The 25,953-nt window shown below is 39.5% G+C and overlaps 2 protein-coding genes across 9 annotated transcripts; one reads left to right on the plus strand and one right to left on the minus strand.

Moving 5' to 3' along the window:
- LOC146570018 (transcription intermediary factor 1-alpha-like) lies at positions 1-15,497 on the minus strand. 8 transcript variants are annotated; one of them, XM_085282771.1, is made up of 19 exons: positions 14,918-15,497; positions 14,562-14,680; positions 13,971-14,118; positions 13,646-13,778; positions 13,261-13,377; positions 13,036-13,150; positions 12,677-12,823; positions 12,384-12,498; positions 9,705-10,060; positions 8,962-9,099; positions 8,772-8,877; positions 8,601-8,655; positions 8,330-8,462; positions 5,388-5,734; positions 5,000-5,129; positions 3,346-3,420; positions 2,787-2,942; positions 2,380-2,690; positions 1-1,668 (listed from the first exon to the last, which is right to left on the minus strand). In XM_085282771.1, the coding sequence occupies exons 1-18, from the start codon at positions 15,186-15,188 to the stop codon at positions 2,418-2,420; spliced, it is 2,934 nt and encodes a 977-aa protein (XP_085138897.1). In that variant the 5' UTR covers positions 15,189-15,497; the 3' UTR covers positions 1-1,668; positions 2,380-2,417. The 8 variants fall into 8 exon arrangements, 6 of the variants coding, with proteins under 6 accessions (XP_085138897.1, XP_085138898.1, XP_085138899.1 ...); XM_085282772.1 differs by having other exon boundaries at positions 1-2,690; positions 8,330-8,459; XM_085282773.1 differs by having other exon boundaries at positions 1-2,690; positions 5,000-5,126.
- Positions 15,400-24,175, plus strand: LOC146570019 (aldo-keto reductase family 1 member D1-like). The gene is made up of 10 exons (XM_085282779.1): positions 15,400-16,163; positions 16,342-16,509; positions 16,651-16,767; positions 17,082-17,159; positions 18,283-18,405; positions 18,691-18,800; positions 18,994-19,159; positions 20,325-20,407; positions 20,515-21,992; positions 22,581-24,175. Exons 1-9 carry the CDS (start codon positions 15,987-15,989, stop codon positions 20,555-20,557), a joined length of 1,065 nt encoding a protein of 354 aa, XP_085138905.1. The 5' UTR covers positions 15,400-15,986; the 3' UTR covers positions 20,558-21,992; positions 22,581-24,175.
- Positions 24,176-25,953: the final 1,778 nt, after the last annotated feature.

Raw genomic sequence — 25,953 nt, forward strand, 5'->3', positions numbered from 1 at the left:
ACAAATTGCACATTCTTGGCAGTTCTCTTTCATTTCACTATACCACACCAGTTTTACAGAGGTGGGTAACTGGGGTAAGTTGTTAGGATGAAAATCCACAGCTTCCTTTCTCAGTATATGTATCAAATTGCAATATTTCTAATATAATATTTTTGAAAATGGGCTTTATATTATAAACAAGCTTCGGGGGAAATTGTTTGAGCAGGTAATCCATCACAGAAAGGTTTTGTCTCTTTTTTATTTCCTCCTTTTTCACTTCACCTGCATGGAAAATGGGAAATATTTTTGAATCAACCTGCACTTGGACACTACAGTACAGCAATTAGACCTTGCCACAAGTAAAAGCAGACACGGTGGGGTGGCTTTTGTAATGGATTGCCAAATCATTTGGCAAAATAAGCAAAGTCTAGTATCAGCAAGACAGGAAAAAAAGTTGCTATAAATCCTAAACGGTGTTATCAAAAAGTATTTGGCCCCTTCCTGATTTCTTTGTGTTACTTTCTCACAGAAACAGAAACGTCCACGACGCAGGACTTTGTGTTCTCAACCTGTGGGTTAAGCCTCTACTAGCAGTGCATATGTAGTTCTTGGAGACCTCTATGAGCCAAGGATCTAGGGGGGTTACCACAATAACAAAGGCAATTACTTTTTCACACAGTCAGGTATGTTTGGATAGATTTTTTTTTACCTTAATAAAGTTACTTATTATTTCAAAATTGCATTTTTTTTTCTTTCTCATAGTTACCACTGTTGCTTCACTCAAGGACATGAGTTTAACTCCACCATCTGGCCTTTCAGTGTGGAGTTTGCATGTTCTCCCCATGTTTGCATGGGTTGTCTCTGGGTACTCCGCCTTCCTCCTCCTCGCCAAAGACATGCAGTTAGTGAGTTTGGGTTAATTGGTGATTCCAAATTGCCCATAGGTGTGAATGTGAGTATGAATGGTTTTCTGTCTCTGTCAGACTGTTGACCTGTTCAGGGTGTACCCCCACCTCTTGCCCTATGGCAATTAGGAAAGGCTCCAGCGCCCCCCAGCAGCAACCCCCCCCCCCCACAACCCTGATAAGGATTTGGTTTTTACTCTGGTTATTTTCATCTATTGTTAAAATGTGTTTGATGATCTGAAACATGTAACAAATATGCAAAACAAAAAAAAGGAAAGGGGGGGGGGTGCTCTGTGTGCTGTACCTTTGGGTTAAGACTGTAGTACTACTATAGTAAAGCATATGTAGTTCCTGGAGTCCTCTATCAGCTGAAGACGTAGCAACCCCTTCTTAGAATTATCACAACAAAGGGCAAGTCTTTAGTGCTGACCAATCCTAATCTTATCTAATAAGAGATAATATGCCATAAAAGGAATGAAGAATGTCCAACATGAAAGCCAGGACCCTGCCATGCTTCCAGTCCAGCTGGCTGGAGAACAGTCAGAGGGCAACTTCCCATGCCTTTCAGTCCACCAAAAACAACTAAGCCTCATTCCTTCACTCCACCTCAAATCTACATTTGGGTTTTAACAAGTAAACGCAGCATGAGCTGACTTGCAAGCTAATAGGTGAAGGAAATTGGAGTGGCCAAGGTCGCATTCAAACAGTGTTAATCTTGTTGTTGGGGGTGTAGCGCAGCTCCTTTGAAGCTCCTTAAAGCTGGTCTTGCCACGTCTATGTCAATCTGCAGAGGGTCACAAACACATCAAAGGCAGACTGAAATCTGCCCCGTGGGACACAAAGGAGTTTGTAGAACAACATTAAACTCTATTAACATGGAGCTACCGAGCAAAAAAGGCGTAGAACATTAAACCTTAGCTGGAGCTGCTACTCAGTATATAAGGAATAACAGTTACTATACTTGTTCAGTTATGCAAGTTGACCTGAATGCAGGAAGGTGTATGCGTAAATGTTTTGACCTCTGGTGATGAGAAAACCATTCTCCATGCCTTATGTTTATAAGAAAGCTTTTTACGTCAACATTATGCCCCTGACGGATATAATCACACATATTGTTACATGGGCAGCGTCACCAGAATATATAATATAAAGAAGCCAGAATATACATTAAAAGATGGTAAATAAAACTGCATTTTCCTTCACGATGTTCTGGCTGTGAGGGGCCTTGAAACACATTTTAACAATAGAAACCTGAGAGTTTGTGATTACTGTCATTTGATTACAGGAGTAGTAACAAAAGAACAACTAAAATGTCAGGTTTCAGTCAGAAGTAGAAATACTGCAAAACCTACTAGCTTTAATTCTGATTTGAACACAAAAAAGTACCATTTGATGTCTGAATTGATAATTCTTGTCATGCAATACCATTTAATCATTAAAACTAAAATGTATTTGGTAACTTGAAGGCAATATTTTTTAATAAAACAGTACACACCACACATTCTTTGTGCCATCTGGCACATATCCAATTGTTTAGGAAAATTGGAGCTTTAATCCAATACCCTCTTCTCCACTGTGACAGCTTGGTGCATCCTGGGAATCTGAATATGTGCGTTGGCGTTTTGCAAGTGGGAATATATTGTCAAGAGACTGGAGTTGAGAATCTTGACAATCGGGTGAAGCAGTCTGAAACATCTCTGGTTTGATTTCTGGAAAGGTCTGATCAGGGTAGATGAGCTTCAGATAATCTTCAAAGAGTTCTTTAAATCTCCTACATGTCACGGCAAGTTCAGTGTTACTCTGGCACTGAAGGAAGATAAAACGAAAAGGATGAAACAGTTTTAATAACAGGTGTCAAGAACTGAATAATAGTTATTGTTGCAGAATATTTGTCTATGGTACCTCACAGCAGGCCACACAGTTTCCAAAGATGAGCCTGATGTCTAATACAAACTCTGCGGGGTTTTGATAGCACATACTCTGCTCAGCCTCTAGACGGTTTTTCACTGTGGAAAAACTCACTGGTCCCTTTATAGTCAGACTGTCATCAGCATGTACCTGTAGTATTTAGAAAGGAAATGATAACAGAACAATAACACATTATTGTCATTTTAGTTTTTTCAAATCTGTGGTGTCCATCGACATGTAAACAGCATGCACATGGGACTATGGAGTTTTACCCTGTTTTGCCATGTAAAAGTTCAAATAAACAGCTATTTCAAGCCAAACCACCAGAATCACACTGACCCCTCAAGTCCAATTATCAAACACTGCAAGTTCTGGGCCTGCAATGAACTTACGGTTTATTTACAGTAAAGCTGCTCTGCCTCTGATTTCTAATTTCTGTCATCACTGATAAATATGGTGCATTACATACAATTAAAATTACAGTTACAGTAACTCCATCTGACAGTAATCCTGTTAATTTTTCCACTATAGTCAGTCTTACGTTCAGACTCACCAAGAGAGATGCAGACTTTTGAAAGACTGAGTTGAGCTCACTGCAAAACAAGTACAGCAACAGCCTCTCACACTTCTGCAACACAAAAAATAAGCCTGAATTAATACATGTCAGAACAACCAAACACATTTCTCCCATCTGTGGTGTGTCAAGCAGAATATTAAACTGGTAAGAGTTGTCTCTCAGGATCTCTCAACACCGTTCTGCTTTGTGTCAGCCCTTGCACTCTTACCAGTTGTTATCAGTTATTAAATGCATGATGCAATGTCAGGCATCTAGCCCTTCAGATACTAAGTTTAACAAACCACTGTTTTAAAGCAATGTAAATGTTTTACCATAAAAATAACAGCCTTGAAATCCTTTTGATGGTAAACTGATTTGTAACAGGGTGAATGACGTCTTTATTTCTACTCCCTGCCTCCAACGCCTGTTCTGGCAGTGTTGTACTTGGAAGTGCAGGTGAAATCTCCTGGGAAAATGAACTGCGTAGCTGAAGACTGAGCCAGCAGACAAGACCCTAGTGTGACAGCACAAGTCTTGGTTGCACGTAGGAGAAGGCAGTGCACTGCAGAAGCAGATGAGAATATTAGCTAACCTAACAGCTATCACGTACAGGATGACTACACATTTACTTTTTCCATCAAACATTTGCTTTATGCATGTTATTTTTTTTTTAAAAACAGAACTTTTCTTGTTAAGATAACAAACACAAAATTAGACAAGGAACTCCCTTCTAACCCAAGCTATTTCAATTTTATTTATACAGCACAAATCATAACACGCTTCAAGATGCTTTATATTGTAAGGTAGACCCTACAATAATAGAAAATCCCAACAATCATATGACCCACTGTGAGCAAGCACTTTGGTGACAGTGGGAAGGAAAAACTCCCTTTTAACAGGAAGAAACCCCAGCTGAACCAGGCTCAGGGAGGGGTGACCATCCGCTACAACTGGCTGGGCAAGAGAAGAAAGACATGAAAAAACTTGATGGTTCATTTCCCAATTGACTGACACTCCTGTTCAGGGAAAAGCAGATGAGCTGCACTATTTTACTACTTACAATTACTATTTTTTATTGGTGTTTGTACCCATGATTTAAAATCGTACATTTAGGAACATAAGCGCTGGTTACAAATTAAAGTAATGTCGTATAAACTAACAAGTTTTCTGCCTCCTACACACTATAAACAAGTAACATCCCCACATAAACCGAGACGAGTATTTCTATAAATGTAAAGTTATCTGAAATGTGCTGAATGTGAGAATGAAAAGACCAAATTTGAACATTCAGACATTCGGCCTATATTAAGACAACATAACTGGTGGATCAAACTGAGGTAAGATGGGATGATCTATCTTATTGCAGAGAACGCAGCTGTATTTACGGTTTATATCTTATATAATGTAGTCATAATGATAACTGGTGATTCTCTGTTAATGAATGAGTGGATTTGTTTTTTAAAAAAGATGCTGCTTACTGGTGTTTTACAAAACGGCTGTAAATTTGGAAAATACATGACTTATCAGATTATGCTGAATTCTGAACTTAATTTGAATTACTTGGCATTCAAGTCATTTGGCTATTGTAGTATTATCATTATTATAATTACATAAATGGTAGTAAATCTTTTTTTTTTTAAAAAGCACTGACTCGTTTGTCCACAGGGGAAAATGCTCCTTCAAAATCCGTCTCCTTCTTTATCGTTTTGGCTTCAGGTTTGCAGACATACTCCATCTCAGGCATTAACAGGTCACAACAGAAAGTGCAAAACCATTCCCTGCTGAAAAAGAGACCATTTACAGACTGAAAACAACAGCCAGTAAGCAGTAACTCACATCAACAAGTGCATAATGCTGCAGTCAGATGTAAATCTCACACCTCCAAGATGTAAAAATCAACTTGCCAAAAGTGGATTTGTTCTGACGTGCTTTTAATTCCACAAAGAAAACAAGTGATTGAATTGCTATTAAAATGAAAACATATGAGCTGTGACATTTTCATCCAAGACCAGTAATAAATAAAGTTTGATGGAGCTGACCTTGGAGATTTGAGGAGAGCTGGAATGTGGCACGTCAGATGAAAAGCTTTATGACATTTTTGGCAGCACAACAGCTGTCCTGTAGTCTGACACACAGCACACGAGGCCTCATTAGAGTCTTCCAGTTGGGTTTTATTTTGCTCTACCTGCTGCTGTTCCCCCACTGAACTGATATGAGTTGGAGGTCCAGTCTTACTCTGGCCCAGTGGCTCACTTGGAGCGTGTGAAGAGCAACAGGGTTTGTTGTCTGTGCTATGTATACAAGTCTGGACATCTTCACCTTGGGAATTTATTTGGGATTGGTCATCTGTGCTGTCGGGGAGGCTGGCTCTTTGTTTGGGATGTACCTAAAAACAAGAAAACAAGAACTGAAAATAACATAACCAACATTTTACAGATTTATCATGGCGCTGAAAGTTTTCATGATTGGTTATTACTGCATTATTATTATTATTATTGTTGTTATTATTATTATTGATAGTAGTAGTAGTAGCTTTAGTTTACATAGCATTTCCCTGTCTATTCCTTCCACCGTCTTGTATTTGTCAAAGTCAAAGACCATATGTACAGTTATACACAGGAATTTGAAACTGCAATGCTCCCATGGCCCTCAGTGTACACAAAAAATCTAAAGGGAGAAAAGGGGAAAAAATAATAAAATAAAATAAAAGTCTTATGTACAAGACAATACAATACTATACAATTATTTATGTATGTATTATTAAATACGATTTATGCATCACTGCCTTTTCCAGTCTTTGATATCATGTCTAGTTTGTGTCTAGTTTGAGTCTTCTTGTCTATGAGACAAGAAGACTCTTTGTCTTCTGGTTATTTCCTGTTTTACTTTGAAGGTGAGCTATCTGTTGTGCTTCCTCCTACTTTCTGTTCTTCCTCCCTCTGTGATTGCCATCCTTGCCCAAATTGTTTTCACATATTGCTCATTACTTTTACCTGTGTTCTTCTACTTCCTGCTGCTTGCTGAGTTAACTAGTCCCCTGTGTATATATATAATCCTGTGTTCCTCTTTGAGAAACACTGACTAAGCCCATTTTATAGGTGGACACCTGATTTGTTGATGTACTGATCAAATATGGACGTTTAAAGGGAAACGTTGGTTTTCATTTGCCAGTCATTCATAATATTTAATTCATTTATGCAGCTCCAAATCATAACAACATCCACCTTAAGATGCTAAACAATCACAATCATCTTTTTAATCACTTTTAGCCAGATTGTTTAACACAATCTTGGAAAGTGGCAGGATGCCTGAGGAATGGAGAAGTGTACTGATATTGCTGTTCAAGAATAAGCATGATGTGTAGATCTGTAGTAACTATAGAGGGATAAAGGTGATGAGACATACCATGAAGTTATGGGAAAGAGAGGTGACGATCAGTAAGCACCAGTACAGTACAAGTGCACTGAAGTCTGCTTCAATCACTACTCTCTCCCTCCTGGGGACACAGTCTAAACACTTCATCCACCTCATTCCAGAATTCCCCTTTCTGTTCTGACATCCAACCTGTGAGACATATGCACTGGCAACATTCAAGGTGACCCCTTTTCCAGCTTCATACTCATAATTCTGTGTAATACCACCTTCACCTCAACAATACTAATCTTTTCCTTCAAGATTACTCAATTTCTCTTCGATACCATGGTAGAATCCACCTCCAATGGTCTTAGCCTTGCTTGCCTTCTACCAGGTTTCCTGCCCCAAAAAATAAATCTACCCTACTTCTCTCCATCATGGCATCCAATCTGCTCCCTTTATCAGTCATAGTACCTACATTTAAAGTCCCTACTCTCACCTCTCAAACTCCTGTCTTTCCTTCTTTCTCACTGCCTCCTAACACGCCTTTCCCTGTTCTTCTCTCTCTCTTGGCTCTCGGCGAAGGCGGTTGCACTTTTTTCCTCTCCTCCTTCCCCTTATCTTCCCTGCTTAGCCTCTTGTCCTTGTCTTGTCTCGTGTGTATTACTTTCCCTCGAACAGTCTCTCACTGTCGTTCTCTAAAACCTAAAAGAGAATTATGGATGGGAGATTGAGAGACCAGTGTCTGAGCTGCTCGCATAAAAAGAAAATTGACAACATCAACATGCGGACACCATGGCGCCAGCTGGGGCTGGAGCCGAACAAAAACTCCCTGATAACGACTGTGTGATGACTTCCCATCCCATGCACACATTTCCCTTCCCCTTCCAATGCCTTTGATGCTTGTTGCCTCCTGGGAACACGAGGCGGGTCTGGGCCCGCGCTGGAGAGTCGGTGCGGTGGCAGGATGACTGCTGTGTTGCCTAGGATTACTCCTTATCCCCTACCCAACCCTCTTGCTGGTCACGTGCTCTATAATGTTGTACTGTGGACATTTACTGTATGTGCTTTTCTGTGCAGAGGAGTTTTTTTTGTTTCCTGTTCTCATGCTGTCCTCCTGTAGCCCAGCATGAGTAGAGGTCTCTTTTTTTCCTCTTGTACCTTTCCCATTGTAGTGTACATTTCAGTGTTTTTTCTGTAATGCAACCATTCTCTGACTTGTATCCCCATGTGATGTCCGTGTTGTATGTGTAAGGTCGGGGGGCGGGTTCATTCCACTGCAGGGCAACCTGCCACTGCATGTGGCAAATAAACTTTGAACTTGAACTTGAACTTTCTTTCATTGTCTTCAGCTTACAGTAGCACAGTTTTCAAAGGGACCCTATTGGCCAACAAGACCAAAGGCAGTTGTTGTTAATGCCGATCTAATATGGAAATCTCATTCTTTAAGATATGCATGGTTGAACTGGCCAAGATTTACCCTTCTTTATACAACCCTCACTGCTTATCCGGGCTTGGGAACAGCAGTAGGAATACACTGACTTGTGACTTGTGAAGTTACAGATAAAAGCAACTAGCAACAATACAAAATCTATACAGTATTTGAAATAAATCATTCCCTTCTTACATAACTACTTTCATCATCTGGCTCATCTTTGATGACAATTATAGGCCTTGGAGATGATCGTTGTCTCTTCTTTGCAGCAGATCCCACTGCTCCACTAGCCTGGTGTATTTCTGGGGCTTTCCAAAAAATGCTGCTTGGGAACAAAGCAAAAATCAATCAAAGATAAATTCACTTAAGAGACCCATAGCACAGAGTTAATAGTGCCATAACAGAACAAAGAGATAATCTGTGCTTGTATACTTGCAAAAGTGCGCATACTGCTCCCCCCTACCTTGTTTTTTTCTGGGATACTGGAGTGTACACCACTGAACTTTGATGTCTTGGTGCTTCAGAAAAGTTTACAATGCATTTGTCCATTATAAAAAATACAACATTACACATATTCTCTATGCTAAAAAAAAACTGCAAAAAAAACAATATGCAAAAATAATTGCAAACATACCATTTCTGCTTGACAAGGAAGTTTCTGCTCCCTGAGGATAGTTTGGTTTCACTGTATACATTGGACCAGTTGAATCATTTCTCCTGGTCATATATGTGGGCTCAGTCTAAACACACCATTGCAAATCAATTACTTAAAAGCAGATATTATACCATGACAATGCCTTCAGTCAATACAGGAAGTTGCTTACCCTCTGTTGTGAATGAGGTAAACTGACACTACCACTGAGGGGTGGCGGAGTTATTTGTGCATAGAAAGGTGTGGAGAAAAATCCATCCATGGGCTTGGTTTGGTAGGTGGAGCCACTTCCTGTCCTTCTCTGCTGATACTATGATGAATGGAGACAATACAGAAAAAGGGAGAGCATGCCACAATCATTTTACTGCATGTGATAAAAAAGGCCCCACCATTATGCCGCAATCTAAAAACCCAATGCAATGTGACCACAGTATGCTTTGAAAAGTCTCAATCAGCTTTCCAGATTTGTCTGCAGAAGACTGCTGCTCCTTTACTACTAGTTTCCTGTGCAGCTTTAACAACTTGTTCACATCAGTAGAAAACAAATGTCTGCACTTTACATGCCAGTATTGTCCTGCTGCAGAATTGAAACCCAAACATCCAGTGAAGCAGACTAAACAACTTGAATAAGAAGATATTATCAAGCCTTACTCAAGAAGTTTCCCCTTTGTCCTCTGTTACATGCTGGCTTGCTGTTTGTCATGCAGATTTATTTGATTTACTTTATTTTTGAGCTATAAGTTCATCCAAAACTAAAATCCTTCCTGACAAGGAAAGACATAAATTGCTCAGGATGTGAAAGCTGTCAGCTCTATTTAGGACAATGCCATCTGCTGTCTGTGCTTGTTAAGAAGGCTTGTCAGTCAAACTTAGGCAAGCACACATCCACACTCACACAAAGAAACGCACAGTAACCTGGGGAGAAAGTATGCTCCTAGTTGAGCTAACATGGTTGGGCAGAGGCCTCGTAAACCTGTGGTCTGGTTGGGGAGGCAAACTGTGGGAGGGAGAGCCTCTCTGTAGGGGCCCTGGGACAGTTTGCTGTAGTTGGATGCTTTGGTGCCATGTGCAGGGGGGAGGAGGTGGTTGGGGCTGCCAATGAGCTTGGGGGTTTAGCTTGTCCACCTGCATCTGGAGCTGAGCCAGAGTGCTATGGGGAGCTCCCAGGGCAATGCTGTGGGGTGAGCCTGAGGAACTCTGCCCACTGTGGGTGTGCTCATGATGAAAACCACCCAGCTGGTGGCCTGGTACACTCTCCACCATTAAAGTGCCTGAGAGGACATACACACAGAGACAGGATGAGCATAACAGGGAGTGATGAAATATATACAGTACAGAAAGAAAATTCCAGAGAACTGTAGGGAGATATATGTAAAACTCGAGGCAGTTAGTAAGTAAAATTATGCTAACTTGGGTTACAATTGGATATAAGCAACAAAAGATAACAATTTCAATTAATTTGTTCCATTTAATCAGTTACTGTATAAACTGTGAAAAATCCACATGTGATCGTATTAGTTTTCTTGTTTTTATATTTCAAAATGCTATGTATCCAGTTTACAGTTATGGAAATTCTGCTTTCCTCAGACACTTCTGTTGACTAAATTAGACAAATGTTGCATTTCATTATGATTGTCAGCCTCAGATGAATATAAACAGTAGGGGTGCAACGATACACAAAATTCACGGTTCGGTTCGGTTCGATACTTTGGTGTCACGGTTCGATATTTTTTTCGATACAAAAAAATGTTCATGCCTTTTTAATTTGTCATTTATTAAAATTATAAATATATATTTTAACTCAAAAGTACAGTTTTTAAATTTAATGTTGCTGAAACAAAAGTAATTTAAAAAAATAAATAATCTGATTGAGGAAACACTCATCTTTGGAAAAGAGAGTTTATTACAGAGAAATGGCTCTTTCCAAAATAAAAGCTATACTATACGCTTCTTCTGGGCTATATTCTCAGCAGCATATTATAGCGGGTCAGGGCTGTTCGGGGTTCTGTTTGTACAGTTATGTTTTGTTTATGTTGCCATAGTGACGGGTGACGCCCTCTCGCTGCGACGGTGTGTCCTTCCGGGGTCAGAGGGCGCCCTGTGTGTTGTTGTTGTTGTTGCTGTGCGGTTGCCGCGCTGAGCAGTTAGCTAGCGGCAGTGTTCTTCTGCAGATGTCAATAAACGGCTGTGCTCCCTGGCTAGCTCACGGGAAGCAAGACCAAACGATACCTCCGTCTCCTCATTGTCTGAGCTCGCCACAATATTAAACATATCAGGTCTCCATAAGGAGAATCATGTGCTAACGGCTGTCTAAATGACTCGGGTAAAGTTTGTAGCATGCATGCTTGTTGTTTTTGTCTGCTTCCACTTGTCTTTGCACTAGGATGATGTCGGCGTAAATGTGCAGTCATATTCGTTGTGTTCCCACTAGTGCTGTCAGCGTTAATCTCGTTGAAATGACGTTAACGCCACAACACGGCAAATCTCCGTTAACGAGCTATCCTGCGTGGGGCTAGATGGCCAACACGTTAACGAGCTAACTGCGCTAACACACTAGCTCCCACCCATGTAATTGAGCATTGCGTGGCACATCCAGCATACTGTTTTACTTTAGTCCATGACGCGCTTACCTTCAGGGTCATACGTCACATGAAAACCAAAATAATTCCAAACGCCAGATCTGAATGAGGGTGGGGGAGGTTCAATTTGCCATGTTGCAAGGAGAGCTTAACTTCTGTCTCGCTAGCTTGCCCTGCGCTCTTCCTTCTGACTATGCTGTCTGTGTGGAGCGCTCAGTGGATCTGCGCTCGACAGTGCAGCCTAGGCGGAGTAGTCGAACGCAGATTCACTGAGCGCTCCACACAGACAGCATCGTCAGAAGGAAAGTTGATAAAATAAATTACAAATGTTGTATTGTTCGATACATATGCGTACCGAACCGAAAGCACTGTATTGAACGGTTCAATATCGATACGAATATCGTTGCACCCCTAATAAACAGCTAGACAAGGATTTTCATTTAATGCTGAGCTCTGCTCTCAATGAATCCTTCATTTAGATAGATAGATACGTTATTGATCCCACAAGGGAAATTTGTGTGTTACAGCAGCATGATGAAGAGTAAAAACAGTACAGTACATACCATGTAAACAACACAATTAAATAAAATGCCACAGGTGCCTAGTAAGGAGGCTTATAGTGTGAGATAGTCCAGGAATTTATATATTTACAACAGTGATAAAAAAACAAACAATTAACAGTAAAAATGAAGGTAGTTCAAAACAGTCAGAGTAAAACTGACATTGTGTGAGAGAGAAGTGCAAATGCATTAATAAATAATAGGATTTGTCATCCAAGTTTTACTGGCCTTCAGCTAACTCCCCGTGACCATCTGACTCTCCTCATGCCTGTTTATTAATACTGTGCAAGTCTCACTTAGATCACCACCACAGATACAATCTTATGGAAGAATGCCCCTAAAATTATTAAGTAAAATTGAAATAAAATTTCAAGGTATACAAGTTTACTGGAGCAGAAAACAAATAATCCATTCATTCTCAGGGCTGTGGATCACATCATTTGTTAATCTCTTACCCAAATCAACATTTGAGGCCCAGTAAGAGGCTCGGCACTGGAAGCGTATGGTGCTCTGCGGTACGAATGAAGCACTGCATTTTGCCTGAAGGAGGTTTTCGATCTGAAACAGAATCTGCAAACAGAAGGAATGTTATCAGTCATTTTCAGAGGAGGAACATGCATGCTGCAAAAGCCATATGCTTGCGCTTCATCACATCCGAGACATACTAGGCTTAAAGACAATCTGAGATCAGGAAAACAAGACTGTGACAAGATACTGCTTTATGGTTAATTGATTAAAGAGGCCTCACCAAACGTTTACAGTACAAGAGGGCCGTGCCCCCATTCTTGGCTGTGGCCCATTTGATGAAGTCGATGACATGATCCAGGTGTTGGGAGAGATAGCCAATGTCTTCCTGTTGTTTACGCAAGAGACTCTCGTGATCTTTTGTAACAGCCTGCAAAAAAAGAAAACGAAAAAGAGGAGTGCAGTGTTAAAGCAGCTTGAGTGGCGGAACTCTGAGCCTCGAGGCCACACGAAACTCACCATACAAATAACATTCTTCTGGAAACAACTCCACAGCAAGCTACAGGACTACAGAGTAAAACTAGTCCATGATAGTTTTACTACACAGTATTGTTTTGCTGCATGTAATCGTCTTTGTCATACCTCAAGTTGATCAAGTAGAATTTTGCCCTTTTTGTTTATCGCGAGGATTAAACTGCTGACAGATTTCTTTATTTCATCACATACAGAAGTACGGTTCTGTTCCACCAGAAGAAGTCTGAAAAACATACATTTAAAGTGTGACTAAGAACAAAATATACATTTATTAATATGGAAGAAGTGACTTTTTTTTAACTAGACATCTTTAAGGAAAAATGAAATACATACCCACTATTTATGGAGTCTGATACCTCTTCTATCAGTTTCTTTTTCTCCTGTAACTGATGAGTCATATGCTCCATGTGCTCTTTGTGGTTTTTATAAGCATCTTCAAGGAACTGATAACTAATTCAAAAACATTAGTGAGTTAATACAGACAGGTTAATATGCATAATATGCATAATGAACTGGGGGGTGGGGGTGTAACTTAATCTCTCAGTGAATTTTTTTCTCCGCCTCAAATGCATCACATGGAGAGATCACAGTATCAATCAAATCAATCCATGAACAGTGGTGAAAAAAAATTGCAATAATAATGTATTGTGATATCATTTCGAGGGGTGCCTGGTGATTCCCACTTCTGTCAATCAATATTACTGAAACAATGCGGTACCTGTGGTCTTTATGCTTGGTGAGTTGGCAGTCCCGACAGGTAAGCAGGTCACATGTCTCACAAAAGAGTTTCAGTGGCTCTTGTTTGTGGATATGACAGAACATCGGCCTCTGATTCGACACAACACAAACGTCTGGAAAACAGCAAAAGGCTCACCATAGTTATTTTTAAACTAATTCTTACAGTATAAAAAGCATGCAGTGCATACTGATGTATACTTATCATTTTGCCCATTAAAATATTGCGGTAGCAAGAATCACATGATACGTCAGCACAGGCATTTAATTTTTTTAAAACAGCTAAATGAGCAGGTAGGTTTGAGTACCTTGTGATACTTCTGACTTCTGTCTGATCATATGGTCTTTGGTGAATTTGACTCTTTGGTGGGCCTCCACACAGGTGGTACACAAGTACTCCACACACTCAACACAAAACCCAGCAGCTTCTGTGTTGTCATTGCAGGTCATACAGAGCTATAGAAAGAGGAGTCAAGCATCAAAAGTTAATAAATATTTGGAAACATGACGTGGAGATGATGGCTCGGCACATGTTTTACCATTTCTTGTTCAATCAAGGGAATGCAATGATGACCCTTATCTGCTAAGTTGATATCAGTGAAGTTTCTACTGACAAGCATTGCTTCTGCTGCCCAGATTTCAGAGCTACAAACCAACAGAAGACAAGGTAGCTTTGTTTTTACAGATATCTCCTTTAATATAGTGTGCACCTGCCCATTAAATCACTGCAAATGGAAATCATCTAGTGCCTTATTCTGGTTCTTACAAGAGCAATGTTTTTTTCTGCATGGCCAATGACAAATAAAAAATACAAGTAAAACTTACGTAGTTATATTTTGATAATTACCCTCAAAAACCCAGCCTGTCCCCAAATTGATATTAATTCATTTGTTACCAACCTGGACTGCTCTCTCCACCGTGCTGCTGGGAGCCTCGAATGACTCCTTCACGAACATATTATCCACCACATCTGCCGCCATACATTCCTGCCTGCACACCGGACAGCGGATCACGTTTACTGGAATCAAGCAGGAGCATAGGTGTTGGTGTAAATCAGTAAAACTGTACATTTCTGGTATTATTTACCATCAGATTATATTTTTTATGACATTTAGACATTTGGGTGATTATGGTTAGAGGTAGCTACAAGCATTTGTAAAATGTATGCAGTTGTGCGTGCAGCTGCTCTGGTTGTAGAAAAGGTTGACAGCCATTAATCGGTCCTTGATCTGTGTTTGTAAACAAAGTGACTCACGTGGTTTGGTCGCGCCGTCGTCGCTCTGGGAGACGGACGGTTCCGTCACGTCCAGATTCCTCGACGGTAAAGGCAAGCACCTCTCGCAGAAAGTGTGCAGGCACGGCAGAAGTTTGGGCTCCTTGCTATGGAAGCTTAGATGACAAACGGGGCACGTGTCCAGGTCATGTTGGTCGAGTGCACCGGACCGCTCCTCTCGCGTGCTCTCTGCTTCGTTCTCGACTGACAGGACAGCAGTATGTTCCGACTCCTGTTTTTCCATCGCATCCATCGGAAACAGTTTCTGTTCTCCAAGTCTAGTTTACTCTGATTCAACGGCACGTACAGGGAGGGTAGTCTGAAGCGTAGGCTATATGTCATTGCTCTCTAGCCGAAGAGAGCGCCTACTTCGTACCTGCGTTGTCCTCCGCGCGCTCTCTATCAGTTCAGCATTTGTAAGCGTCGAGGGTATTATTGTCTACGTGTGATATTTTGGGGAAAATAATTTTTGGACTGTTGCAGCAAACAGGAAGCACTAAAGAAAAAAAAGGGTACCTGTGTCGCATGCTCGTGTGCCCCAGATGTTGTTGGTCAAATTAGAGCGCACGCGCTCGTTGAGGTAAGAGTGGGGCGGGGTCAAAATCTTGATATGAGAGCCACTGGCTGCGTGTGCTGTGCTATCAGGAGGACAAAGTCCACTGAGCAGCAAGAGTTTGCCTGATTCTTGTTATTCTGAAACTTTACACAGGGTTCAGTTCAGTACAGTAATACTGTGTTATGCTTCTGGTGACGTTATTTATTTATGGCACTTCATGATAGGCTGTGTGAAATTCAAATGTATTAGGTTTTGTTGGCTTCAGGCTTCAGCCAGGCCTATGGACATTTTTTTGTAACGTTGTAACACTGTTTGCTGAAAAGATACTCACAAAGTGCTGGTGTCATATTCACATTTGATTATGATTATAAGAGTGTTTTGTTCTCAAGTTAAATGGCATTCTGAAAAGCTGGTGAAGAACTGTTTTAAAAATGGACACACTGCTCTGGTTCAGATCAAAGTCACTTGTGCAATTGAGTGGAAGATAATGTCTTCATGGTTCAAGGTTCATGGCCAATCTATGGGTTAGCCTTGAGAGAAGTGCGCTGCAGTTCAATTGTCCACATTTTGGACACAAACATGAATCTAACAGCGGAAAGCCACAGAATCCCTTTGAGTAATGGTAACAGTATTCCACTCCTGGGACTGGGCACCTATGGGGACCCTCAAACGGTGAGGAAAATATCACGTAGTCTCTCTATTTCTAGATTTAGAGTGCTGTGTTTGATTCCCCGTTTATGCGAGGCTTGTTTACCTTTAGTGATTTGAGTTTCACTGAGAAGTACACACTGTGGCTGTAGCTTAAAAAAAATCAAATAAAATGTATATTTTCTGTGATTTTTTTTTAAAGACACCCAGAGGCACTGCATTGGACTGTGTCAAGCTGGCCATAGATGTGGGCTACAGGCACTTTGATGGGGCGTTGGTATATTTCAACGAGCATGAAGTGGGTCAAGCCATTAGGGAGAAGATAGCTGATGGAACCGTTAGAAGAGAGGACATCTTTTACTGCGGAAAGGTAATATTTGTTAGCTTTTGTTTAATCAACTTTCATTCCTATAAACCTATAAGAATTAATCATGTTATTGCAATGGTCTGTTGCCTGGATGTTCAGGTTGTTTAAATTGTTTTTTAAATTTAGCAATGTTATTTTTCTCAGCTCTGGAATACCTTCCATCCACCAGAGTTGGTGAGACCAGCCTTAGAGAAGACATTGAAAGCCTTAAAACTGGACTATGTGGATCTCTACATCATTGAGCTTCCAATGGCCTTCAAGGTTTCTAAAAAATAATTTTACTAATTTTTACAGCAAAGTATTTTTAATTATTTATGCAAAATTAGATAATAGGGGTTCAAACACAAGAGCTGCATAGCAAATACTTCAAATCTGGCCATTGCCACATTACACACATTAGAATCAGATAAGATTATGTAGACAGGTGTTTGGTTAAGATTGGGTACCTGGAATCAGTATGTTTCTTTGTTTAAGCGTTTTGACCATGAACACATTGTGTCACCTTAGGTCACTATAAATTATATGCTTAAATAACCACTTTTAATGCAAAGTATTTAATTATGCATATATTTTAGCCTGGAAAGGCCTTTTATCCAAAGGACCAAGATGGAAACTACATCTACCACCACACAGATCTCTGTGCAACATGGGAGGTGAGCTCTATTAAAACAATGGTCATACTATGTAAAGTCTTTGCATGTCTACTGCTCATCTCTAATATAATATCACTATGAAATTAAAAATCTGTTGTTTTGTTATGTAAATTGAAATACTTTTTTACATTTGTATTAGCAGCTTGCATGAGAATATGCTTTTCCTCCACATGTCAAGCTAAGCATGACTTCATTGCAGGGCTTGAATGAATGAATCCCGATCAGCACATCAAGGATTTCATTCTTCATGTAGTTATGTTATCATAGGCAGAAAATATTAAAATCAACGAGCAGAACTTAACACAACCTTTGTAGCGACATCATAAAGCCGTCACTACAAATGAAATCTAACGATTGAGCTCTTGAGCCACCTCTAAGTTCTTTATACTTTGATTTTAGGAGCCAGACTTCCATGTGATGTTTAAGAGGTCTTGAGAACCAGTTCTCCAAGCTATTATTCTTAAGTCATTGGGTGGTTTTCATTTCTGCATTTCGGCCAGTGGTGTCGGTGATTCTGTCAAAAAGTGGAATGTAGAACCGAATGGTTATCACTCATTGATTGGCCTTCCGTGACCCCAGATCACAATGTTATTGAAGCAGTGTTGGATCATCTTGACAGAATGGAACAAAATGCAGTCAACACTGAAAGAAGAGCTTTGAATATCCTTCTAGCAGCCTGGAGAACTATTCTTGAAGACTACTTAAAGGAGTTGCAGACTGTGTTAAAGAATAAAATTGGGCATGTCTAATAAACTTTCAAGCTTGTTAGAATTCTAAAAACTCTATTTTGTTATATGTATAATTTTATATTTTGGTTAGTCTGCACCTATTTTCCATTTTGCAAAATATTTCTTTAAAAGGGAGATGGCTCACGACTTTTGTACTTGCATTTGTACTGCATGCATCTAATAAAATATTAGGTAGGCATTGTTTTATCTTATTCAAGTGTTCTTACATGTTAATACTGGTCAGAGTGTTTTTTTCTGCAGCACATTACTCTCAAGGACAGTGTCATAAACAGTTTTTTTTCCTTGTGTCTTGTATTTTTCTTGGCTATCTCAGTTAGCCTGTAAAGATTACTACTATCAATCTTTGATAAGATATTAATATTTTCTTCTGTCAGGCTTTAGAGGCTTGCAAAGATGCTGGACTGGTTAAGTCCCTGGGAGTCTCCAACTTCAATCGCAGGCAGCTGGAGCTGCTTCTGAATAAACCTGGTCTCAAACACAAACCCGTATCCAACCAGGTGATCCCAGTTTGTTTCCTGACCCCTAATGACATCTCAATGAGGGTAGTTTACAAAGTAAAAAAGTACTGTACGGCATACATTGGTATTCTGGGTTTTTAATATGAAGGCATTTCTAAAATAGACTCTCTGCCAAAAAATAGTCAAACACTATGCTGAAATACATTTTCTTTCATTAATCTAGATTAAATGGAATAGATTTTACTTTTGATTCCCATCCAGTTTCCTTCCTACTTGTAAGACTGAGCCCTGTCATCTTTTTCCCTTCTTCTTATTTACCTTTAGGTCGAATGCCACCCATATTTCACACAACCAAAACTTCTGGAGTACTGTCGTCACAATGACATCGTGATTGTTGGCTATTGCCCAATTGGCTCCTCCAGAGATGCATCTTGGTAGGTTTGAAAATATATACACTTATGTAGGCTGGTGTGAGGTCATTGTGATTTTATCCCCCCTGTTACTGCATTAATGTGAGACTGCAAAAATAAAAACAAATTATTGTTGTTACCAAACCCTCAACGTGACCCTAAGCAGAATTCATTTGGTAAATGACATGGTGTGTATTTAACTGTGTCTCTTTTATAGGGTGAATTTGAAATGTCCTCCTCTGCTGGACGATGAGGTGCTTGTATCCATTGGGAAAAAATACAACAAAAGTAGTGCCCAGGTGGCCCTGCGCTTCAACATACAGAGAGGAGTTGTAGTGATCCCAAAGAGCTTCAACCCTGAGCGGATCAAACATAACTTCCAGGTACTGTACCAACATTTTTAACTCTATGTGCACGTAAAGTCAAAGTTATGGTACCATTGCTGCCCGGTTTTAACTCTTACATGCATTTTTGGTTATATTTGACCATTTTGACATTGGAGAACAGTAAATATACCCAAAATGCCACCTTTCTGGCCTGAAATTTGATGATGTTCCCTAAAATGACCCAAAATTAAAACTATTTTAAAATGTTATACTTTTGAGCAGGTGCTACAAGTTTTTGTAGGCTGATGCGCAGCCCACATCCTCAACTCTGCTGTTTAAGCCCCAAATGCATTTTCCTTACACATGTGGCACATTCAAGGGGAAATAAACAGGCCTTGCAACAGTGTGAGATTTATTGCCAAGAAGCATTGTTACAACAAACAAATAATCCACCAAACACAAATATCCGTAGGTTTTGCAACAAGTTTAGTTATAAGTGTAATTATATTATTAGCCTACACTGACTGGTGCTTGTGCTTTGCACCTGTAAACAAAAGTAAGCATTATGTAAGAAAATAATCGAACAATAAACTAATTAGGACCCATTTTGTCTGAGCTAAGTGAAATTAAAAAGAGATCGAAACAGGGATCAAAAGAGGAATTAGAGGTCATAAGATTATAAAGTCACCTGATCTGCCATTTCAGTAAATGTAAGAAACGTGCAAATGCTGCACAGGCAATGCTTTGAATGCTCAGACTATTTTGCAATAAGCAAGTTTTTTACTCTAAGTTTAAAATAATATTGAATTCACAAAGACATGAGGACAGCCTTTAATGTTTGTAGTGATTATACATGGTTATGCAATAAATCCAACCAGTTCCAGAATGGTTTTGCCATTTTCACCTTTAATAAAATCTCATGAAATCGTTATCGCTATTATTTTCATGTCTAAAGTAAATCAGAGCACGAGATTGTGCATAATATTTATTTTTCTCCCTGCTCTTTGAAACATTAATTAAAAATTAATCCTCCATTAATGTCAGCTAGACTATTTATACACTCTAAATAGATCTGTAGTTCAGACTTTGTTGTAGACACTTAGGAATCCTGGCATATCATAATGCAAAGACATGAAATATATACAGTATGTAAGGGTTAAACAGTTGAATGAATGAAATAATGAATGGATGAATTTAAACAGAAGCAAATTATTTTTTTCAGATATTTGATTTTTCACTGACTGAGGAAGAAATGAAAGCCATTGAAGCACTGAACAAAAATATTCGGTTTGTTGAGTTGCTGATGTAAGTACAAGCTTTGACGGACAAATATCTAAACATTTTTTTGTTGTATAATGCATGAACCAAATCCTCGATATTAATGGTAGTAAACACTTTTTTTTAAAACTCAGGTGGAGTGATCATCCGGAGTACCCCTTTCATGATGAATACTGACCTTTGTAACTTTTACGTGATGTACTTGATTTTTAAGAAAGATGGAATAAATAACAGAGAAATAAAAGTTCACACATTTGTTGAACCAGCTTAGTTTAGTTTGCTACCAATTTGGTACATTTTCCACTCTAAACACTAGAGGTCTCTAGCTCACAGTGGATTAAAAGAAGTCTAACAGGCCCATAATTCATTGTTAATTTCACCAGCATAAACAGCAGCTGCATTTAAGACTAAGATCTTGAGCCACCCTTCATTTCTTTAGATTTGCATCCAAGGAGCCAGACATTTTTTTCAAATTTTTTAAAGTGGTCTTGAGCAATAGTTCTCCAAACTTTCTGCAGGTCTTTCAAAGTTTTTCTTTGGATATTGAATTATTTAAAATCATTTTAGTCCAGTACCATTTTCACAGGAATGTATCTTTGGGCACTTTGTTACTAGTAGCCTGTCACAAAAATTCACGATTTGTTCGTGTATTTGAAAAATGCCAGTGATAGCACAATACAATAGTACTAACGACAAAAAATGAAATACTATTTTTGCACCAATACAATGATAGCCAAAGAGCTATTGGCAAAACATTTGGCATGTCTCACCATGCCGTGCGCTGTGTCCTTAGAAAATCTGAGGAAACTGGGTGAGGAGAGGACAAAAGAAAAACCAGGCCTAAAAAAAACTATTGGCAGCAAAAATCTGTCTAAAAGTCATGTCTTCATGAATAGGAAAATATCAAGCAAATGCCTGACATAAGACCTGAGAGACGCATCTGGCCCTTCAGTTTTTATCAAGTCTCATCAAAAATGTTCTCAGCGGAAGAGCGGCTGTCAAGAAGCCATTCTTATCAATCAGAATCAGAATTAGCATACTTTATTAATCCCTAAGGAAATTATGTGGGTGCAGTTGCTCCAGTACAGTAACAGAAACAATACAATATGTTACAGATTTAAGAAATAGCACAATATATACAAATCACTTAATATTAAATTATCAAGGATCAAGGACTGACAAAGGTGAATAATAAATATCAAGGATTGACAGAGGTGATTATAAATTAAACTCAACCAACTATATGATTGTGGTGGTTGTGTGAGTGAGCCGTGGTGTGTAAAATGCTTTGAGTGCTCAAGAGGAAAAGCACTATAAGAACCAATCCAATGACCAGTAACTGAAAATCAGTGGCAACATTTATTATAGAGTGAAGAATACACTTTATATTGTAGGGTAGAACCTACAATAATACATAGAGAGAAAAACCCAGCAATCATATGACCCCCTTTAAACAAGTACTTTGGCCCAGTGAGGGGCGGCCATCTGCCGTGACCAGTTGGGGTGAGAGAAGGAAAACAGGATAAAAGACATGCTGTGGGAGAGAGACAGAGGTTAATAACAAGTATGATTCAATGCAGAGAGGTCTGTTAATACATAGCGAGTGAGAAAGGTGTTACGACCCGTCTAGGGCCAGGCCATAACATGAGCGAGGCACTCGCTTCCCTCCCCAAGACCCAAGCAGTCACACGCAACAAATCCGTTAGATGTGAAGTGATTTATTTACAAGGTGAATAAAGAGAACCAAAACGGGAGTGTCAACACTTCAGGGTGAGCCAAGGCCAAAACAATAAACAAAACAAACCTACACAAATCCCGCACCCCTGACCTCACCAAAATAAAGTCAAAAATAAAGACAGAGTCTGACCTCCTTAACCAACTCAAAAACAGGAGAAAACGGGTGATCAAAATAAACGGCAGCTCACCCCTACCCACTCCACTTCCACAATTTTCGCACGTATACTGCAGCCAGCGGCTACCACAGGACTACTGCTGGGTGATGAGGAGAAATGCGAGGACCTCTCCCGCTGTAGCACTCCAGCCTCCTTTTATTGGGCGGGTCCTCCAGCTGGATCCAATCACGCCGGGGCAGTAAGTCCACGCACCAATCGGAACAGGGCCCTGGCACAGCTAAATTAACATAGACAAAAACACAGCACCTGCACAAACAAACACACGGACATACAAGTTCGTAACAAAGGTGACTGAAGAAGAAATACATGCATCATGGGAATCCCCCAGCAGCCTACACCTATTGTAGCATAACTAAGGGAGGATTCACGGTCACCTGATCCAGCTCTAACTATACTTTAGCAAAAAGGAAAGTTTTAAGCCTAAGCTTAAAAGTAGAAATAGTGTCTGTCTCCCGAATCCAAACTGGAAGCTGGTTCCACAGAAGAAAACTGAAGGCTCTGCCTCCCATTCTACTTTAAAATACTCTAGGAACAACAAGTAGGCCTGCAGTGCGAGAGCGAAGTGCTCTAATAGGGTGAAATGGTACTACAAGGTCATTAAGATAAGATGGGGCCTGATTATTTAAGACCTTGTATGTAAGTAGCAGGATTTTGAATTCAATTCTGGATTTGACAGGAAGCCAATGAAGGGAAGCCAATATAGGAGAAATATTCTCTCTCTTTCTAGTCCCTGTCAGTAGTCATTGTAAACATGTACACAGGAGGTCATTAGAGAGATACAGCAGTGAGCGTGTACAGTCATCTGTATTACATCGTGGAAGTTCTGTCGTGGTTTTGAGGTGCATTTCAGAAATGGTGTTAGGGAGCTTGTCAAAATGACTGTCAGGGCACTAAAAGTATATCTGGATAGAAAAACACACACTATGACACCTTAAGAAATAGTACATACATATTTGTTTTGTCGTCTTCTTCCCAAATCTGATTTCTATGTTCTATTAGCCTCCCCAAAGCCCTCAATTATTGAAGCAGCATGAGATCATGAGATATTGACAGAGAACAGAATAAGCCCACAACCAAAGAAGATCTTTTAATGCCCCTCAAGATGCCTATAGAACTATTCCTGCGGACTACTTTTGCAGGAAAGTGTGCCTAAGGTGATCATTCCCAATATTGACTTTCATGCTTGTCAGAACTGTACAAAGTCTGTTAAGCTCTATGACCTTATGTACTGTTTTTGCATGTATCTTTGCAATTTTCAACAAGTCTCTGCAACAGTTTCGCAGGAAAGTATTTTAAGAGGAGGGGTGGCTCAAGACATTTTTAGAGTACACTAGTACACTTTATACAACAGATTGGAGATGGATAGGCTGAGGAGTAGCTCAATTCTTCTTAGGCAGGCCTTCTTGTAGGGTGTATGCGACTCAAGGAGGCCTGATTAAAAAAAAATTACATCAGAAATTATGCTTGGGCGGGGCTTTTCCCACTTGTGGGTATTTTCCATTCAACGGTTATTTAGAATTAAAGAATATGTAAAAGAACCGGAGGCATATTTCAGGGCATGTCTGCACAGGTTTTTCTCTCCCCGTCACGTTTTTATTCAGTAAAGTCCTTTGTGTTATAACGGAATAGGATGTCGGGCCACTATGGCAACATGTTTTCTTAAGTTTGAGGTTTTCAGTTGTTGTGTTACTTATGTCCTTATCATACTCCAGAAAATATAGCAGTATTTTAATTTAACTAAAAAGGTATCAAGTGTGATACAAAGACCAAGATCATTTTTATCCATGAATGGAGGGAACTGTACAGCTCCTGAGGAAAGAACACTGTTGTCTATAAGATTATAATTTTCTCGTTGCAGTTCCTCCTCTGCAAGTTAACAAACTAACACATTTTCATGTTGAAGGTTCCAGTGTAGTGTTTTGGACAATGATCGGTGGGTTATCCAAAAAACTTAAAACCATTTTAAACCTAGCCACTCATTTCGAGAGGCTTAAAACTAGTGAGACAAAATGATATAATTTCAATATATGATGGGGTATTTTGTTGTTTTTTTATACTTTGATGAAAATCATTATTTTAAAACATATGGAAGTCACCAACTGCTATGTTTGCTCCCTTGCTCTGCAGCCACTTTGATCTTCGCATTCACCTTTATTCACCATTAAAATCATGGATGAGGCAAGTTGTCTGTCAAACATTGATGTGAATTGCCTAATAATGTCTGTCTTGTTGCTTTAGAGAGGGTAAATGAGTTCATTTGGATCAATTGGAATTACAGTTGTGGGTATTTTATGACTGGCCCAATGCTTCTTGGAAAAAAACGTTTTTGTAAATAGCTATATAACATCTTTTTTTAACCTTAACCGACACATTTTAAGGTCGCCCAATCCAGTCAAACTGCTGTGGATTAGATTTTAACCTATAGTCTCAGCAAGCATTAAACAAGATGTGTTTACACATATGGTTTAACCAGCACACTTCTGTTTGATCTGTGGAGACCAGATGGACCCTGGAGAATGCACAGAGCAAGTTTGTTACAGGTAACAAAAACTAAACTAAAAACTAAAACGTTGTATAAAAAAACATTTTGAATTAATGAAAATATATATTAAAGTTACACTTCTGAAAAAAAGAAAACTAACTGAATTGATTTTGTGAGATTGAAAAATGAACAAAACTGACATTAGATTTAAAATATACCGAGGATATATCATTTGTTGATTATTTGTTTTGCTTTATTTTATTTTTTAAATGAAATAAAAAATAAAGCCTATATATAGAATTCCAACCTGTAAGAACTCTGGCACAGGGGATAATCAGAGTTGTGATTTGTGGCTGCACACTTAAGGGAGCAGCAAAAAAAGACGAGGAAACGCAGCCCATTGCTGAGCTCTCCAGTGTCTTTTACCTGGTTTTGCTTGTCTACACATGTTGCTACAGAAGCGTATGAAGTAGTTGTAATAATTTAAAGCAGTGGTTCCACCTTGGTGAAGGTCAGAGTTGCATTTTTATCTATGGAAAGGGGCCCTATGGGCGGCGAAAAAAGCTTAGAAACCACTGATACCTGTCTGTACGTGTTAACAGCAGTTAAACTATTTTTTTAGACGAGTTTTTGAACTTCTAAGTTTCTCTTCTGTGTTTTCCTCTGTTTGTCTGACTACTTTACATACTCTGTATTTTTCTTTTTTGATGTAACTTTGAAAAAACTTTACTTACAATGCAATGCTCATATTTGCAACTTTTCAGATGCCCTGTGTGTTCAGTTTGTCACAGTAGAGGAAACTAAAGGGAATCACCGATGGCTTCATTTGTATGGATAATGCATACGTTTTAAAACGATGGAACAGTGGGGGAACAAAGGAGATGGAGTTTAGTGGGTTGGTGGGGGTGGGGGTGGAGTTAAGAACATCTTAACTCTGTCCTTAAATCTGTCTCCACCTCCACACAGATCCTCTGCATTGTGACCTTATAACAAATGCCTTGAACTAGACCGATCTGGACCCCTGTGGTGGGAAAAAAAAATCTGAATGGGCTTCTGGGACTGTGAAGAAGGATTGAGGGAATAAAGCCTCCTTTTTCGTGGTCTGAATTAATGGTGTTTTTGGAGCCGGGACTTCATGAAGCAGGATGGATATTTTAATTCCCAGGAGTAGAAAAATA

Source organism: Mchenga conophoros, linkage group LG7, assembly GCF_057382185.1.
Source record: "Mchenga conophoros isolate Kocher_MC1m ecotype Shallow Benthic linkage group LG7, M_conophoros_male_GT1.1, whole genome shotgun sequence".
Classification (NCBI taxonomy): Eukaryota; Metazoa; Chordata; class Actinopteri; order Cichliformes; family Cichlidae; genus Mchenga; species Mchenga conophoros.